At 40.0% G+C, this 19,530-nt stretch overlaps 1 protein-coding gene across 2 annotated transcripts in view; it reads right to left on the bottom strand.

Annotated features, from left to right (window-relative positions):
* Positions 1-1,836: 1,836 nt before the first annotated feature.
* prkca (protein kinase C alpha) overlaps positions 1,837-19,530 on the bottom strand; it is a 144,471-nt gene continuing 126,777 nt past the window's right edge. Inside the window, exons 16-18 of one of the 2 annotated variants that reach the window (XM_022764965.1) lie at positions 17,517-17,657; positions 14,060-14,080; positions 1,837-7,642 (exon numbers count right to left, since the gene is read on the bottom strand). In XM_022764965.1, coding sequence (XP_022620686.1) covers positions 7,478-7,642; positions 14,060-14,080; positions 17,517-17,657 — 327 coding nt within the window. In that variant the 3' untranslated portion in view covers positions 1,837-7,477. The remainder of the gene's footprint in view (positions 7,643-14,059; positions 14,081-17,516; positions 17,658-19,530) is intronic. The other variant, XM_022764966.1, reaches the window with a different exon arrangement.

Here is a 19,530-nt window from a genome sequence, read left to right on the forward strand (position 1 = left end):
TAACAATAATGCATCTGTTTTACTTAAGGCCAGAACAGCTTTCATAACAAAACAATACGGCTGCATATGACTTAGCTCTGGCAGTTTCATAACAGATGAAGCAGTGCTGAAGTTGTGTGTGTGTGTGTGTGTATGTATATGTGTGTGTGTGTGTGTGTGTGTATTTGTCTGTTTGTGTAATTGAGGGAGAATGAGAGAAACCAGTGGCCTGAAACATATATGTGTTAAACAAAAGCTCACACACCAGCTGGGTCCACAGTCAACATACTGCGGGGCTTTCTCTTATCAGATGGCAGCTATATGTGCTGTCTGAAAACATTTGAAGAAATGAACACAAGTTAAATAACACTGTACAATATGACAACATTACAAGCCAGGAGAGAAAAAAAATCCTGTTTTTAATCAAATGAACACTGTAATTAAGTTGTATTTGTTAAATGCAATTGGAATGACACATAATGTCAAATAGGTTGTATGGTTATGATAGACTCATTTGACATTCAAGAACAGCACAGCAAGGATTGAAAACTTTAATATCTTCAATACAGCACATTGTAAAACCTTATAAACCTCTTCCTATCACTTTAAGCCACCATTTAGGATATTGGCCGCCCTCCAGCTGGGATAGCGATAGTAATTACGGGCCCTCATTTGAGAAAACATCAGTAAGATAGATGAAAGCCATCAACCGAGGAGTCTGAGGATATGTATAGTGGCTGGAGTTTTGTGACTAACAAGAAAGAGGAAAGTCCAAAATGAGAAGAGGTCAAGGTCAGAAGAAATTAAAACTTCTCGAAGAACAATACAATAACAGGGACCATGCAGAAAGCAAAAGCAAGCTGTTTTTACCTGTCTTTGTTTCTACCTCACTGTGAATTCTAAGATACACTCTTTTCTAAGAGACTTTTTCTCCTTTTTTCAGCATTGCACTCTATCTCTTGCTAAAAATTACCACATACTGTACATTACTTACAGACTAAAAGAATAGAAACATTATGCTATATATATATATATATATATATATATATAATAGCATAATGTTTATATATAGTCTTTAAATGGGCTAATTGGCTCCACATAAATCTTCTTGCTGAAAAGCAAAGCCTCAGGTCAGGTGTGCCCAAATCCTAATTTAAGTGAAATCTAGTAGGGATCTAGCGGTGTCAGTCAGCTCTTAGACAGCCAGGCCGTGATGCTCCTCAATCCAAGTCTCCCCTGATAACTTCTGACAGCAGTGAGTGCTACGCTATTGTGTTCCATCACTAACACCCCTCTGCCTTCACCAACACTCAAGCTCAGCCATCCAATTAATGAAGGAGCCTGAAACATACACACAATCGACCAACCACCCCCACACAAACTCACACCTCTGCATATGCAAAGAGCCACAGAAAAGCACACTCTCACAAACTCCCATATACATACATAAATACATACATACATACATACTGTACATGATCACGCTGATGCATGCAAACACCCACACCTGTGAAAACAAACACATCTTTGTCATCAACATTAACACTACTCTTGCAAGTGGCAATACACACATGCACATGAACTCACAGGATGTGTTTGCAGTGGTGCTGGAATTGTAGGGAGGCTCGACTCTCTCTTAGCTATTCGTTTGAGTAATACTGTGGCAGTATTTCTCCTAATGCAATGGTTGGTTATACAGTAAGGGATGGAATAAAGTCAATCTCACTACAACATTTCCAACATTTAGATGCCTTTGTTAACTTTTGAATAAGAAAACCTGACACGTGACATAACAGGTGACAAAAAAAGAAAAACAGAAAGAAAAAAAACACTCAACCACATAAGTATGGACCTCATTTTCCTTTTTCTTTTTTTTTTATTAGCATTATCATACATTAGGTACAAATGACACAATCAGTTACAAGGTAAGTAGCTCAGACTCATTTGAAGGTTTCAGGCTGACAAGGGAAGAAAACATACACCATTTTTAAAATACAATATATTCTTTCTTTTACAGTCTATGTAGATATCTACTGTAAGTCATTTATGTACAACCACAGGGATGCTGAGATTATAAATTAACAAAGAGAGGAGAGTTAGGGACCATGTTAATGTAAGGGTTAAGAGATAAGGCATTCCAGCACATCACTGATCCTGTACTCTGTAACGGCCAAAGAGATGGCAGTCCACTTCAACGCTCTCATTTCATAGCGAACAGGACACGGTGGAGAGTAATGACTTACTACAATGAGGAAAGCAAGATTCACATAAAACAAACGGGTATCTAAACAGAGTATTGTAAGAAATACCAATTGAAAAAAAAAATCATAACAGACTTCTCTCTCAAAACTCTTCATTTAAGATAAGAAATTTATTTCCTTATTTTCTGGCCATCTTATTCCCTTAATGCAAGACTATGTAACTTCTGCTGAACAGCGGCCTCTGCAGCCACAAGATGGTAATTACAGGGCGCTGGCGGCTTAAATTCTTTTTGTCCAGCAGTCAAGGGTACAGGACGCAGCGTGCCCCTAGAAGCTAACAGCTCATGTACAGACAATCACTTGCTCAGGCAACAAACACAAAATCATCCCCTCAGTACAAACCAGCAGTCACGCTGTCGACTCATATCAAGTCAGCATTCGGTTAATCTGACTGACCGAAAACATCTGAACCCACAGCAGCTGTGTGCTAAAATGTAGATGCTAGGAGCGAGTCGCATTGCCTCTGCCATGATGTCCTTACCAAGAATATCAAGCTAGCTTCTTCTTATAGCTAACGGACCCATAATCGGTGGTGTGTGTGTGACGCAGTGCCCTAAAGTGTTATGCACTTCTTGCACCCGCTCAACCTGAAGTTACATAGTCCAAGATCAGGAATACAGGGCACCAAGTGGGAATGAAAGAAGCGCCATTCCTTACAAGTCAGTGTACCATCAAATGATTCTGAAGCTGTTATCTTAAGGTAAAATAGTTGCATAATGTTACAAACAAAAAGGTGAGGACATCAAAACGAATGTAAACAAAGTAAAACACTAAATACATTTGGCTAATTCCGTTCCCATGGAGTATTAGGGGCAATCAGTAAAGAGGAGGAAAAAGTGGAAGTGATGCTAAATGTGGGAATTATAAGAAATGTCAACTGCTTTCCTGACCTGATGGGATTTAAAGGGTGAAAGGAGGAGGACACTGTCGATAAGATGATGGATTGACTTGGCCCAGGCACTGAGGACGGAGGAACAGGTAGAATGAAAGAGGGAGTACACAAGACAACAAGGGAGGGCTGGTTCAATGTGACGAGGCACAGGGGTTATCCTTCAAACAAGCCATCATCATCTGTCCTTACGTCACATGTTCAATGTTCCCTCACTCCCCGAGTATCCTCCTTTGATATTGTCGATACATTTATTAATTAACTCACTACATCATTCAGTCATTAATAGGCACAGGGAGGTAAAGGTAAAGCAAGCAGACAAGGGTGAGTCAAGTCATAGTTTTTCAGACTAAAGGTTATTGGTGTCAGTCAATAAAATGTGCTTAAATTTCTGATTTACAGACCAGATGGTGGACCATTTATGTGAACAAAGCATGCAGAGTTTTTTGTTGTTGTTGTTGTCTTTTTTTTAAGATCTTTTATTTACATTTGTGAGACTTTTGAGGTGTGCTGAGACACTAACATAGAGTAAAACTAAGTAAAAGTAAATTAACAAAGCTAATTTGACAATGGATTAAAAATACATGAGGAGTAGAGACTTTAGAGTAGAACAAGGTGGATGAGGATCAAGAGGAAGATGTAAAGTATCTCTGTTGAAGTTGGGAAAGGCACACAAGGGGAGAGTATTAATCTTTTTTTTCATGCCCACACCAACTGTGACATGATATTTTGAAAAATTTTCCAAGAAGAAAGAAGACTGGGGAGCAAAGTCATCAGAGAATCAATTAAAGGGATGGTTCTAGACTACTGAGTCAGCACATACAGAGGTGCAAGTTCAGACCAGGGCAGGACTGTTGCTGAGTAAACTGAGTATGTACAAGGAATATTTCCTCTCACCTCTGAGGAATTCACTGTGGATGTTAAATCAAATGCTCCACAAGTTGAAATGTTTTTCAGACACAATTCTGCCCAAGGCTAGACAGGCAGGAAGATATAGTACCGTTTATGGTGTGTTGACTATCAAACTGACTGGCATTGTAATGTGTACTGACACAATGTGCACCGGTATACTCATGGCAGCATGCTAGTGTATGGTATGTGGTTAACAGAGTGTACAGCAGGTGTGGCTCTAGGCAGGTCTCAGCCTATACATGGAGAAGCTGCCACAGAGAGTCATTTGTGTGACTACAGCTAGTGCAACGCTGCTATTGTCGGGTTCTGGGGTTTTCCAGGTTTGGCACATGCAAAAGGTTATATACGATAGGAAACACAGTAGGAGAGCACGACTCTTAGAAAAACACGGAGTAAAATTTTACAAATGGTTCAATAGTTCCTATCTATATCGGTCAGATATGAGTTATCTAATGTGATATATACTTTGAAAACATTCCTGAATTTCTTGAGCAGAAGCTAGAGAAATAAAACTGACAACACTGACAACAGCCAAAGATAAATGGCAAAAGCAAAAAAATAACAATAAAAATAAAAAACAGAACAATTAACAACAACAACACAACATTAAAAATATAACATAAACCCCATTCATGAGACACTAGAGAGCGAGTGGTCCCACTGGCTCAGCAACGAGCAGTGCTTCTGAGTCACAACTCACCACAGATCTGGATTCAGGTTTCCACATCGCCATACCAACCAGGGCCATAATGTAGCTATATATAAAGCTCCTACTTAAAGGACCACTGCTCTAGAGCCAGCGGCTAGGTTTCAGAAAAAAATGAAGTATTAGTATCTATTTAAATTCACAATCTGCAATAAACGTCTATTCTACTTTCTTCAGCCCCTGGCGTTCAGGATTCTTTTTTTTTTTTTTTTTTGGTAAAATCACTGTTGCTTCTCACTGTTGCTTTCATACACAGCTCACCCACCTGCATGAGCATTATGACTTTCAGTGTTTTATTACTGCTGCACAGCTGTGTCATTAAAACTCAGTCACAATCTTACAGACTTGTTGGTCTTATGGTTACTGACTGTGATGTCTACTGGCCCGCTTGAAATTCAGTCAATCTAGAGCTATGTTTACAGTGACACTCCACCCTAAGTCTCTCTATTGAGTGTTTCACACTCACTTCCTGTAGTTGGTTTGTAAAGAGTCATGTGTGAGGACTGAGCTATATATCATACGGATACACGGCGAATAAGTGCATTATGATGTAGGATTAGTTTGATACAGTTTTTTGTGGACATTCTTACACTTTTTTTCCCCCCACAGTGAAAAGTTGTCACTATTGGAATCCATTGTAATCAACATGAATATAAGATAACCGTGGCCATTATTCAACTTCAACGAGTGACTCTTAATCTCTGATATTAGATTTTGTGTGGTGCATCATTTAAGGGTTGCAACTCTTTGGGGTGTCATATTTTGTAGCATGCAGCACTTAGCAGATCACATGCATGAATGATGCCTACCAACAGCATGCAGATACAGAAGGACGGCCAACAGCCCGACACGCATCCAATCAACACACAATTTGCAGTAAAAATCACTAAGTATGATTAAAGAAAATCAAAAGAAAAAAAAAAAAGATTTGATAAATCTGCCAACACAAGTAAAACAGATATTTTTACAACTTGCTAAATCTGGATTCTATTTAAGACATCCAGTTGTTACAAAGTTGATCTCTACTGGGTTATGTTCCTAGTTGTTTCTTCTTCTTCTTTTTTTTTTTTACACATACAAATATTGGTTTATCTAATTAATGTAATAAAAGCACATTCAGGTGTTGGTATAAAACTGTAACTTGCTATACTCTTTTGAAATAACTCAGGATTATTTACAAAGGAGTTATACACTGATATTAGATACATTAAAATATTCATCTGATCTAATGGAAAAATAGGTATGAGTTCACAGAAAAGAGTAGAGTAAAAACAGAACTAGTTTAAAGACAATGAAGAAGCGACAATGAAGGCAAAAAAGGTTCATATTCAACTAATAATGATTATGTTGACATACTCCTAATGAAAGAAGAGTTTGTTCTCAGGACAGCAAAACAACATTTTTCATTTGCAACTTTTGTATCTAAGAAACCTGACACATGTGTTTTATCTATGCTGGAGGACATGATACTGTATGCAATAAAACATTGCATGGTTAATACACAAAGACATGAGTTAATGTTATATTCTAAAAAATGTATTAAAATGTCTTGTACTGTTTCTGTTAAGACATTTATGACCAAAGGGAGGCTTTGTAGTTGTGGGACAGGGATAGTCGTTAACACTGACTAGTGTTAAAACATGACAAACTGTAAACTTTGTAGGGTTGTTTTTTTTTTTCAAGGTACATATAATATATTCTTCCACAGCCCACATGCTAAACTGATTACTGTTGATTGTGTGTCCACAAAATTATTGACAAGGTTAATTTGTGCAGCTCAGTGAGGGCTGGGAAATAGGTCTGCAAATCACTGCTTTCAAAACCAGGTAAAATCGGGAGCTAACAGTTAAGCTAAGTGAAGTCTTGATAAAGTGAAACCAATTCCGACACTTTGATACCCATGTGTCTCACATATTTGCTTTTTTACAGGCTGCATATTATTCAAATACGTAACTGTTTCTCTGCACACTCGAAGGTGAGAGTGGCTGGAGTCAGTTTGTACTAAAATATAATTTTACACTGTCACCATGAAACCAAAGGATAAGAAAAGTGTAAACAAGATACAGAAAACATTGAATCACAAGGTGCTGTTTCAACTCCTGCACCACCTATCCTTCATATTTGGCTATAGCGTCTACACAGCTTTATATGGGTGTTTTTCACCGTCATCACATACAGTAATATCTATAATGTGATGATTATCCATATAGAAACAAACTATGACCCACCAACTAGATCTGTAGACTATAATGTTTATCCATTGAGATTTGTAAGCATGAATTTTTTGCACAGGCATCCTTTCCAGGATAACCTGTGCTTTAAATCTGAATCCTTTAATATTCTCTTGGTTATACAGGCAGAGATTAATTTATTCTCCTAACTTAATCATGTACTGGCATATATAAATAAAGCCTGACACCCTTCGGTCCAAGTGCCTCCAGTTATGGTAAGCCTTCAATATAAATCACAGGGTTAAGAAAGGACATTGTTTTCTATAGTGCATGCTAATCATTAAACTAAAGGAAATTAGAAACAGTCTAATCAATATAATCTATACTGGTAAACACATAGTAAAGAACAAATGTGGATGTGCTAAATTCCTGCTTATGAGTAAAAACCAATACATAAAGTGGGCCTTTGATCAAGTTGTGGTCAGATGTTAGATGGGCGGTAGGTTTAAGTGGGTGGCAGTGAGCAGGGAGGTTCTTCAAGGAGGTTTCCCCATCCTTCTCATACGCTGTTGCTAAGCGACGGGTGTACAAACTGTGGGTTGATGAAAGAGAACCCTGCAAACTCGGCTTGGTCGATGTTGGCGATAACCAGCTCATCTGGTGGTGTGAGCTGGGGCTGAGTGCGTGTGAAGAACTTGTCAAAGTTCTCCGCTCCTTTGCCACACTGTAAAAGAGAGTGAGAGAGAGAGAGAGAGAGGGAGATGAAGAAGAAGAGGGAGAAGAAGAAGTTTAGAAATGAGGCATGTAAAATAATATGAAGAGTGCAAGCAGACACACCAGACAAGAAAAAATCTGAAGCACTGGCAGAGGTATGCACACTGCAATTCTACGAAGGCCAGTACACAGCAAATTCTCAGAAGACAAGAGCCGCCATTGCATTCAGCAGAATTTGGTTTGAACTTCTTGGAAATTTTTCACAAATGAGCCCAAAGCGCAGGACACATATCATCATTGTCATCATCAAACATCATCAGTCACTTCCACTGACATCACCATTCATTTTATTCAATAAAATCACACTAGGCTGAGAAACTTCACAATGTGCATGGACAGAACAAAAAGCAGCATTTGTGTGTTCTCCCACTTCAACCTGTCAACTAATTAAAATGCATCTTCACCCTGTCCCCTGGCCTACATAAAAAAGGAGAACATTTCACACCTGATCCCCCACTTTTTCCACTGATTTATGCAAGAGGGAGTTAACAACATCAGATTACATGCTCTATATCTCATTCACCTGAAACGCAATGCACCCCTCTGAATAACAAATCAACATTGTCACAGCTGTGGAACAGCAAAGCAGTTTCCTGTAAACAAGGCCCAGGATTGATTCTATGAGAGGAAATAGTGTCAGGACCTCTGTAATAAGGCACGCTGTGTTTGCAATGATCTAACAACCTGCTGCGTACTCAGCTACGTACGTGCTTTTGAGCATTTGACCCACAACTGTCAAAGCTGATTATCTTACAGAAGAATGAAATGATTCCTTGAGCAAAAATCTCAACAGTATCAAGGTGCAACAAGGTCACAAAAGGGTTAATTGGTGTGTTCATAAGAGGGACGCAAGCTGTCAGTATTTAACAGGAGACATCAAAAGTGTTTCCATGTTTCTGTGATGAGAGGATAATCAAATTACAACAAAGACATGGAAACGGATCATGTCACATGGTGCATGAATTAGCACTTCAGAGAATTTTGATGTCGGGTGAGACCACTGAGATTTGCATTTGCATCACCTTTTTCCTCCAACTGGGGCAAAGACAGAGGTGTAAGGCTCAGTCATCTTACATGCTATTTTACCTGCTTTACCAAGAGAAGCACGCATGAACGGATCCTGTTCAAAAGCTACACAAACTGCTTTTGTCTAACAACTGCTACCAACAGTAGGAAATGGTTTTAGGACTCGAGGACAAAGAAACCAACTGTTTTATCTCTTTCCAAGCTAATATAATTCACGGTGCTGTGTATTATCTTAGCTATATTTCTAGGCTATCAGTATCCCCTTAGGGTTAGGCTTTTGTGGATGATGTGACCATAAGTATACTCTCTAACACGAACTTGCCAGCTGCCTCGCTCCCCTTACCATTATTTTAAAGGAGAGAGGTTTCAAACTGCACCAGCACCATATTTTCAACTTTTGGCAACATGCTTACCCAAAACCTGTCAGTCTGGCATCTGCACTCTTTGACGTGAATCAATAGCATCAATATTTAATGTTCTGACAGTCACTATTACGCAACCCTTTTTAGACCCTGCACACTGGTGTCAACATAAAAAATTTGTCATTTTAATGCGATGTGTCCCATCAGTGACTGAAGGTCTGCGAAGTGGCTAACCTACACAGAGCATTAGAGAGAGTGTCCTTCTGGTGGAGGTGAGAAGTCTTTTTTATTTAATCAAATCAAATTGTAGACTTGTCATTCAAGAACTTTTAAGTTATCCTTCTGTCTTCACTGGAGACAGATCGATAAAACGTCAAAAGAGATTGTACAAGAGAAAGAGCGTGTGAGAAAGAGAGAAGGCTGCATACACCATCCTCATATCCTCCACATATCCTCATCAGCGAGTCCACCTACACACTGGGCTCACCTGCGCGGAAGCATGCATTCGTAAATGTGTACACACAATCATACACCCAAACACGCACATGCACACGTGCACTCTGGGACCAAGTGCGCTACTTGATAAGCGTTCATGTTCCCTAGGGAGATACCGTTCTGCAGCTGGTTGTAAGGATAACTGACTCTGTGAAACCAAATGCCACGGGCCTCTATAACACAGGACTTGAATAGAAAGAAAGGATGATGCGAACCATAACTACTTTTGGCATTGTTGTCATAGAAATAAACATTGGTGTATTGGACTCAAAGGGTTGTTTTTTCACCAAAAATTACATCAGATGTTCCAATACACATAGTATGAAACTGTTTACATTGTCCGATGCCTACTCTAGAAATATAAATGATAATGGAAGGTCAATTAGTTTAGAGTTTTTAAAATGAAATAAATGTTGTCAGATTAAGTTAGATTATCATGGGGTTAGCGGCCTTGCTGAGTTAATGTGTCTCTCTGTGTTATTTTCAATGCATTTTCAATTGTAGCTGCTATACGTTTGTCCGGGTAGGGTTGATGACAGAATATTAATGTTTTCAGGACAAGACAGATTTTTCCCCCAACTGTTAAGCCAAGTAGAGGTGTTTCCAACTGCTATAAGCAAAGACCTCTTGGCGTCTTCTGACTTCTGCATCACCCGCCACATGTACTTCTCCAAAACAACCCAGCGGACAGAAATCTCCATCAAAGCATCCGTCACTACTGAACTGCACTTGACTGCTCTTTTTAGACTATACAGTAACTGACTGACTCACGCAAGTTCTGACACAAGTTCAGGACCTGTGTCCCCACTGGGTTTTCACTAGAGATCCACACTATGAATACAAGTAAAGCAGAGGCAACTTGTTTTGGGAGGATGGAGGGAGGTTTTACAGAAGGGAAGGCCCTCGGTCAGCCATTACACATCCTCTGTTCTTTATTTTTAGTCCTTTCCAATCAGTTTTAATTGTTGGTATCTTGTCGGTTTAAGCCCACAACCATCTGTGACCTGGCTTTGAAACTCTTGACTAACTCATGACTAACTGGCCTTATCCACTGCTGCCCTACATTACATTCACAGACAGGACATCATTGTCTAAGTGTGTGTATGTATGTATTTACGTAAGTGTCCCTGTGTGTACCAGCAAGCACTTGTGTGTGTGTCTGTCTGAGTGTGTGTGTGTGTGTGTGTGTGTGTGTGTGTGTGTGTGTGTACACTGTGGTATAACGGTACAGACATTTCTATTTTTACTTTTTTTTTTATTATTGGTGCGGCCAGACAGAACATGTCAGGTGATTTAACAGAAGTGAACAAGACAGAACACCTAAACGTTGAGACACAGACAGTTCTGAGGTGTGTGTTTGTGTGTGAGTTTTTTTTTTTTTTAAATGTCCTCCCATGACTGCTGTCACTGACAGGTGACGTTTGCTCCAAGCCACTACCACCCTGTCAGAGTGGATAAAAGATCGGGAGCAATTGTAACTGTGTGTGTGTGTGTGTGTGTGTGTGTGCTGTCTCTAAATGTACTCTCTCTCTCTTTCCCACACAGCAGATACCTGATGGGTAATCGCCAGGATCCTTCAACCGCTACTGTGTACTTGTCTTCTTCTATCCATCACTGACCATCTGTCATTCAAGCGAGGCAACACATTTTTCATTCTGACCTCCACCGACAATCCCCATCACCAAAATGTCTGTTTTCTGCTCTCGAGTGATAGTGATACTCTAACCAGTGTGTATGCAAAGTGTATGTGGGATGAAGCTTCAGCCGCTGAACTGACAGTGCTGAGTCTTTGGAAATATTTGACAAACACGCTTCATTTATTCTGGTCCATCTCTGTTTTTTGGAACAGAAAGGATGTGGGACTCTAGATTTGTGGCAGTAGTTATCGTGTTGTGATGATTTGTGGCTCTTTTTGTTTGTGAAATAGCATCACTTTACAAATAAAAAGGACCTCGAATAATCTGGAAACGGGTTTATAGGAGCAGAATGAAGCTCAGACGATGAATTCGGGTATGTACTATGGTTTTATGAAAATCTGCTTCAATGCCTTTGTGACGTTTTTATGGACATAAACTTGCCCTTTTGGAAAAGCACAGAGCTGGTCTTACATCTCCTATTCTTCGTTGTGTGATTCAGCCAAACCTTATGGGGTGAGACCAAAGCCATTATGCTGTTGATACATCCTCCCATACACGGTGACATAGTGTGCTACATGGGTTTTTGACCTACTTTCTCTCATCTTTAATCTCTCTCTCTTTCTCTCTTTCTCTCTCTCTCTGCACACATACAGACATGCACGCCTCTGCACTCAAGCATATTAAAAGAACACTCAGCTACTTAGGATGATAAATGAGTGCCTGCCTCCATTAAGATTTATGCCAAGACTCTCTCTCTCTCTCTCTCTCTCTCTCTCTCTCTCTCTCACTCTCTTTCTCTATCCCTCTCTTTCTCTTGCACCCTCTCCCTGAAGCCACTTGCATGGGAAGCTCTCCACTTTTGTCATCATCATCCTAAACATCATGTTTTGTTTTGTTGAACTGTTAGCTTGTCATTAGCAGTGAACAGTTTACAAAAGGGCAACTGTCATTTGAACTTAGCTCATATTTCATGAACATTTTAGTTTTTCATGCATGGGATTTGAGTTTTGTTCTGAAATGTATTCGTGGTCTATGAAACACTGCCCTGTAGGGAAATGTATCTAGTAATTCATTTTCACTGCCTTATTTCATGAATGTGTAAAGCAAACAAATCACAAAGCACAGTTGAACCCATTGGTTATTGGTGCAGAAAACCAAAGATAAAATCAGGACCTTACATCAGGGTTTTGGCTATGCTTCAAAGAAATGTAGCTTGGACCAATTTTACAACATTTTATACTAGTCAGCTTCTGCGTTCTTTAAAATTGACTTCATTCAAAAAAAAAAAAAAAAAAAAGCAGAAGGGTTTCAGTGTTTTTACTGTGCAGATTACAGATTGGGTTTTTAATACATTAACCAAAAATGCATCAGACTTGGCATCTGTTGAGAAACGAACTCCATTTTTATGGAAAATGTGATAGAAAATACAAATTCTCTTGACCCCAAATTGGGAAATAAAGAAATAAATAAAACAAATAAATACACAAACAAATGGAAAATGTTCCCTCTTATGTCCTGTAAGCTAAAAGAGGAAAGGCAGATATGTTCAGTCAAGCTGCAACCCACTGTGCCTCTCGTTTTCTAACAGCTACAGTGAGTCACAACTCATCCATATTGCCATCATTTTCTCTCTGTGTGTGCGTGTATGAGTGTCCATGTATCCCATCAGGCATGCACATCCCTTCCTTGGACACTTTTCCACGACTTCTGTGCAGTGACTAAGTCCTCCCACTCTTTCTTGCCCTGCTTCCTCCCTCCCTTCATTCACCATCAATCAGCAGCTTCCTATTTGACCTAGTTTTTCCATCGCGCTCTGCTCCAGTCATCTGTAAAAAACCATCGGCCATCCACAAGTGGGTGTAAAACGTGTGCGCATCAAGTGTGTTGTACTCCAAAGAAATTAGCCCGATTTCATGCCAACGCTGCTCGCGGGATGTGGCTGGCATTTAACTGTGCGCTTTGTTGTGTTACCTGCAGTCGACGGCTGCATGGTGACAGCATCCAACACCGTAAATATAGATCAACACTAACTGAGTCTGCTCTGACACTCATTCTACCACGCAGACTGTGTCCTTCGTGCGGTCTGAAGCCCCGGTCCAATAAATACAGATGGACTGAATCTCTCAGCTGGGTGCAGCCGCTGTATTGATTGCAATTCCACAGCTGTCACACGCGGATGAAGTGAGATTGAGCGGGGTTAGATGCACAAGGAGAAAGGAAAGAGAAGGAGGGTGGATTAGAGATACAGGGTTAGATCTGGTGAGGGGTGGGGTGGGGTGGGGGGGGTGCATAATCATAGCCATTTGGTGGTAATGGACTCAGAAACAGCAATGTATTATTATGGCGTAATGAGATGGACATGATGGATCATTAAAGAGTAGGTTATGGTGGTTGCTGGAAGCATTCAGCGATGTTTTGTAACTTTCTTTCCACCTCTCTCATCTTTCACCCTTACCTGCACTCTACAACCGGACCCATGCAGGCATGCACAGTGAAAAGGACATGCACATTTGCATGCATCCACCTCCCCGCAACTTTAGCGTGGACAAATACACCAAGCACAGAGGCTTTCCTTTCTCCGTCTGATATCGATCACCCCCAACCCCGCAACACACCGACAAACTTGCACTCTTATGCAGCAAATAGACACAAAGACGAGGAGTACATGCAAAGGAAATCTTCCTCCCCTGCTTTTCTCAATCTCTGTTAACCTTAAAGTTCTTTAACCTTCTCACCCACACACACATACACACATATTTACTCACACAAACACACACAAAGCACACATAGCATTTCCAGCACATCCACTCAGTGGGAGCCTACATGGACAAAGAGGCCCCGATTCACCTTATTAGAGGAACTGCAGCCCTTGAGGGTGAAACAGAAGAGAACTACAATATTTAAAATGAACATATAAAACAGACACACACACACACACACACACACATGCACACACACACACAACACTGACTGACCTACTTCATCTATGCTCTATGTTTATATTTTCTTCTTTTTTTTTCAAGAAACAGCCTACACGAACTCTTTATGTCTCTCTCTCTCTCTCTCTCTCTCTCTCTGTGTGTGTGTGTGGGTGTTCTGTCTACATATAAATCATAGAATGGCAGAATGATAAACAGAGAGATAGGGAGAAAGTAAGTGTGTGTGTGTATGTTATCATAAACTCAAGGGATCTCAGAACTACACCTTCTTGCGCAGCAAATATGAACTATATGAGATATGCATTTATAATAAATGGATGTTAAATTAATTATAGATTAAGATGAGAGGTTTTGGAATTGCTTATGGTCCATATAACACATACCATATGTAGCCTCCGCACACAGCTGTGTTTTGACTGTAATAAAGAGTGTCACATTGAGCCTGTATTATATATCACAGCTTGGATCAGTGGACATCAGAGTGACTTCATTTCTGTTTATTGAGCAAAGCCCCGAATTAAATTATTATTATTTATTTCCGTAAATATAATGTTGTAACTCTAGTGTAGTCCTGACTCTGCTTTTGCTGTTAATGTGCAAGAACATAAACCTTTGACATTGATCAGTGAAAATCCTGACGTGAGTGAATTGCACCAGTTGCACAACTTCCTCCTTGTGTGTTACACTCTTTACATCCATTCCTGGAACTGTCAGCCATTTTCTTAATGGACATGTTACAAGGGACAGCAGTGTGATTACATCAGCCAAGCGTTCTCTCGACTCCTTGCCTCCATGAAAATATGCTTTTGAAAGCAGTCACCTTCATATTGACAAGAAGTAAAAACACATGAGGCAGCTGTTTACAAAAAAAACCTATCTTATGAAGTTACCTGGAGTAGCAACAACACATCCTGGTAGTTGGCGTGTTGTTGACACAAGCCCTGTAAGAGACCATAGCGACCTCCTCTGGGTGTCCTCTGCTTCTCACTCAATGTGTGCTGCGATGGGCTGCTTCCACCCCCACCCCCCCAACCTCCCTCAATCACCCCACACAGGTCAAGTAGGTATAGAAATGGATGGATGGATGGTTTTCATACATTGAAGGAATCAAAAATAACATCTTGGTAAAATCACTGTGTATGCATCAATATTACATCAAATGTTTCAGTAATACAAGAAATGAAGCAGAGATCATTTTCCATGAAAGCGAGACAATTTAATATAGTCGCATCCTAATAATCATTTGTGCCCACACCTAACACCACTGACAGTGTCCTCACTCAGTCTATCTAAGCGAAGAATGTGCTGAGGCACAGTGACTAAGCTCTGACAACATTTTCAAACAAGTTTTCATTTATTGAAGTTTTTCCACTTACCTCCCGTAACTATGCAAACAGATTTGGTTTTATTTGCTAAGGTTTTAGGATTGCTGCCATGTTGTGGCGACCGTTTTCAACTGTACTTTCACAGCTACAGGATTAAAAAACTACAACTGTGAAAAACATCATCTTTGTTCTCTCCTCTTCTTTTTTCGCAAGCAGTTCCCTGTCAGCTCCACTGATGACAAGTGCAAACTCCCTCGATGGGCCATTGAAGATGACTACTTGGGTAATCATGTCAAACAAAACATGCTAGAAAATGCTACCACTCTACCTAAGTGAAATATCACTTCATGTATTTGTAATCTGTTTTTCACAACTTTCTTTTCAGGTATACTTTTGCTGAAGTCGACCAAAGAGTTTCAGAAAGCTGGCTGCTACAGAGGAGCTTTCAGAACAGTCCTGACAGCAGCATGTGTGGTTCCTTTGTTTATGTACGTGGGAACTGCATGTTAGTAAAACAAGGCAGGACAGGGAGAAAGAGGGAGGGAGGGGGCTGCTTGTTGTTTGCAGTTAATTCACTTTCACTGCAATAAACTGTGCACATAATATCCCATAATATCGCCCATCTCATCTATCTCATGTGATAGATTCTTCATGTTCTGGACCATTTTTATAGCAAGTGTCATTACATTAGCAAGAAGGATTTCCTGGAATGATAAAGTGCATTCAATGGGATTGGATGCGATGTTAATGAAACCCCTCTGGCATTTTCTGTAATCTGCATGTGTGTGTGTGTGTGTGTGTGTGTGTGTGTGTGTGTGTGTGTGTGTGTGTGTGTGTTGTTCCATGTTGTTTGGGGGGGAGGGTGGGGGGGGGGTCTTGGGGACATCCAAGTGGATTGGATGTCGGGACACAAACAAATCAAGAGCATCGATCATAGAGAGAGATAAAAACAGCTAATCTTTTTGTATCCAAGCATCTCATTGATATTCCAAAAGAAGTTGGTGTTGACTCCATTATATAACTCACAACTAACTTTGTCAGGATTGCTAAAAATATGCACCACCTGTTTAATTTCATTTGAACACCGTTTACTTAACATATCAAAGACAAAACACCCAATACTGTTTTCAAACTTTCATCATCTGTGAATATAAATGAATACGGTAGTTAAGACTCAGGGGCCTTAAAAGTTAATCAGATAAAATACCCCTAAATTGCTTACAGATAAAAAAATAAATCAAACAATATTGCATTACTTTACTTTAAGTTTTAACTAGTGACTTTCCCTGTTTGTGTGTGTATCCTGACAAATCTGACTGAAGGCTGAGGAACAAGTTAGTAAACAAACAGCCAAGAACAAATAGTCCCCAAGGGAGCAGATAACGCAGCAGAGGGGCAGAAGACGTCTTGCCATAACAGATTTGTCTTGCAGTGATGAGCACATCTGTTCTTGTTTGTTTGGATGTGTGCAGTTCAGAAGGTTGGGGTTGTTTACTTGTCTTGTTTATGTGTTTTATGTTTTGTGTTTGCATGACGTAGTAATACGTAGCAATTTTCTCATCAGTCATTACCACCATTAATGGGATGTAAGAGGAGAACTTCTATAGACATAGTGTCAAGGAAACTGGCATCCTCTACCAGCCTCTAAACTGCCTTTTTTTCCCCCAGATTTCTGGCTTTCAGTTGTTTTTCTTAATTCACAATTTGAAAACATTAAAACATGACATGTGACATGTGTCAGCAAAAAATACTAAACAGATGCAGGTGAGAAAAAATATCACTGTAACTCAGCGAGGTGCTCTTTGCACCGTGCACCCACATGGTTATAGAGCCCAAAGTAGCGATAATCCCTTTGCGAACGGAACAGACAAGTGTAATGGGAAATGCGGCCTTATATATTTTAATGAAGGCTAACCTCGTGTGAAAGAGGCTACAGACCATCTTAACCCTGGTCACAGTGATCGGATCAATCGCGATCGCACCTCATCAGACTACGAAGTATAAATCAAACCCTAACCACGACTTTTCCGCAGAACTTACCACTTTGGGCTTGAAGGGCGGCTGTATCTCCCTGTTCTGGAGGCGTTCCCAGTCGATGCGTCTGAAGAAAGCGTGTTCTCGGATGTCCCTCTCTCCCTCAAGACCACAGCCCAGACGCTTGGATGGGTGCTTGGTCATCAGCTGCTCATGGTAAGAAACAAAGATGAGAACATGGAGTTAAATCAGAGAGAATATAGACGATGTCATCCGTCTAAATCACAGTGGTGATTCCACTTATACCTAGATCACTGGCTGTTTGCTGTTTTTAACAATGGTGTAGGTTATGTGAAGGAAAGAAAACCTGTGGAATTAATGGTTCACACAAGTTTTTCAATCCAGTTTTCTCAACTTCAAAGAAAAATAAGAACGTTTCATCTTTCTTCAGTGTCTAAAGTAAACGGAAGAAACTTTCAGAGAACAGATCCACAGGTTTTCTCTACAGGTTTAGGGTTTGGTTTTATTTCTTTCAAAAGTGGTCAGTGTTAGTGCATCAGGAAAACTCTCACTTTGTTTTCTGCCCCTTCTGTGTTCATTCACCGATGTGTTTTGTAATGTGATTCCACCTCTTTTCTAGGTCAGTAAATGACAACGGAACAGATGGGTCTGCTTGTTCTGCTTTTAGAGAACTGCTGCCACTTACAGTCGCACCACAGACAACATGGGGACACAATCTGCACTTTGTAAAAGAGCAAACCAAGACAAAAAAAGGGACCCACAGGAAATATAACCAACAAGAAAATCTGTCCCTGTTAAATGATGTAGTGGCCTTAAGCTATTGCATAAATGTAATTATCCAAATAAAGAATCATTTAAAAATCATTGAAATGTTTGTTTGTTAGGCTTGCAGTAGGAGAGCCTATGCATTGCTGCTTGCATGACACAAGTTGGACACAAACAGATAAAAATGCATTAAAGCAATTCCCACTCATAATGGAAGATAATCACTGATTGGCTGCTTGTTTTTCTAAGTGTGTATATGGACTGTGACCACTTGTATTATTTACATAAATATTTTTGCATTATCTCCCCTGCCTTAGTGCAGTGATTTGTCCTGACTGAATTGCAAAGGAAGGGAAAGGAGTTGTCTGGAGATGGACACAGAGCCTGGTGGGTTTCAGTATTGACAGTCCAAGGACAAAATGACTTATTCATGTTCCGGAGTCTGAAATGGAAATGGTGTTTTGTTTGACTGAGCTTGTTTTAAATGCTTAAATAGGCTGGCTTCCCGGCTCCGGTATTCAGTGCAGTGCGTGCAGTCTTTCTAAGTGGTATGCCCACGGTGAGAGTACATGTAGGCCCATGCATGCATACACAGCCTCCAGTAAAATCCCTGATCTGTAATGCATACCTTCACATGCAGCTCAGTCACCTTGACAGTTCTCCTGAAGAATATGACACGTTTAGCAATCACGTGTCGTGTGTTTAGCAATCTTACACAGAGGGAAGACTATTTAACCAATGTTCAGTCAAACTACAGCTTCTGACCAAAGGCACATATACAACACACACTTTCAGTCTTACAGGAACTGATCAGTCAGGTTTTATTACTGAATTCTATCAAATTCAACATCTGTTTTTTTGTAAACTTTAAATAACTCTTTGCTACATTATGTTAACTTATCTGCTAATATAAACTCATCTTCAGTGGGGAAAATATATATACATAATTCTGAAACTGACAGACAAGATCAATACACACCGTCCACATCGCTAGCATTGCTAGGCAGTGCTGGCTGAGAAAGCATGCTGAGCAATGTGAAATGAAATCTTGACGCACAATACCCACTGTTCTCTAATCTAACACAGCTACTGATAAAATAAAATAAAAAGCAGAACAGCTGTATGGCTGCTTGTGGAAACACTTAGTGAGGTACTGGCCCACTCTTAATTTGGTGGCACAGTAGATATGTTAAGCAGCTGCCTGGCTTTTGTTATTGACCACTGACATAAAGTCCAGCTTAAATGTCTTTGTATTCTATTTTGCTGTATTAATGACATAAATCAACAACATGAT

The sequence above is a fragment of the Seriola dumerili genome, unplaced genomic scaffold (genome assembly GCF_002260705.1).
Source record: "Seriola dumerili isolate Sdu_G_001 unplaced genomic scaffold, Sdu_1.0 BDQW01000621.1, whole genome shotgun sequence".
Lineage (NCBI taxonomy): Eukaryota > Metazoa > Chordata > Actinopteri > Carangiformes > Carangidae > Seriola > Seriola dumerili.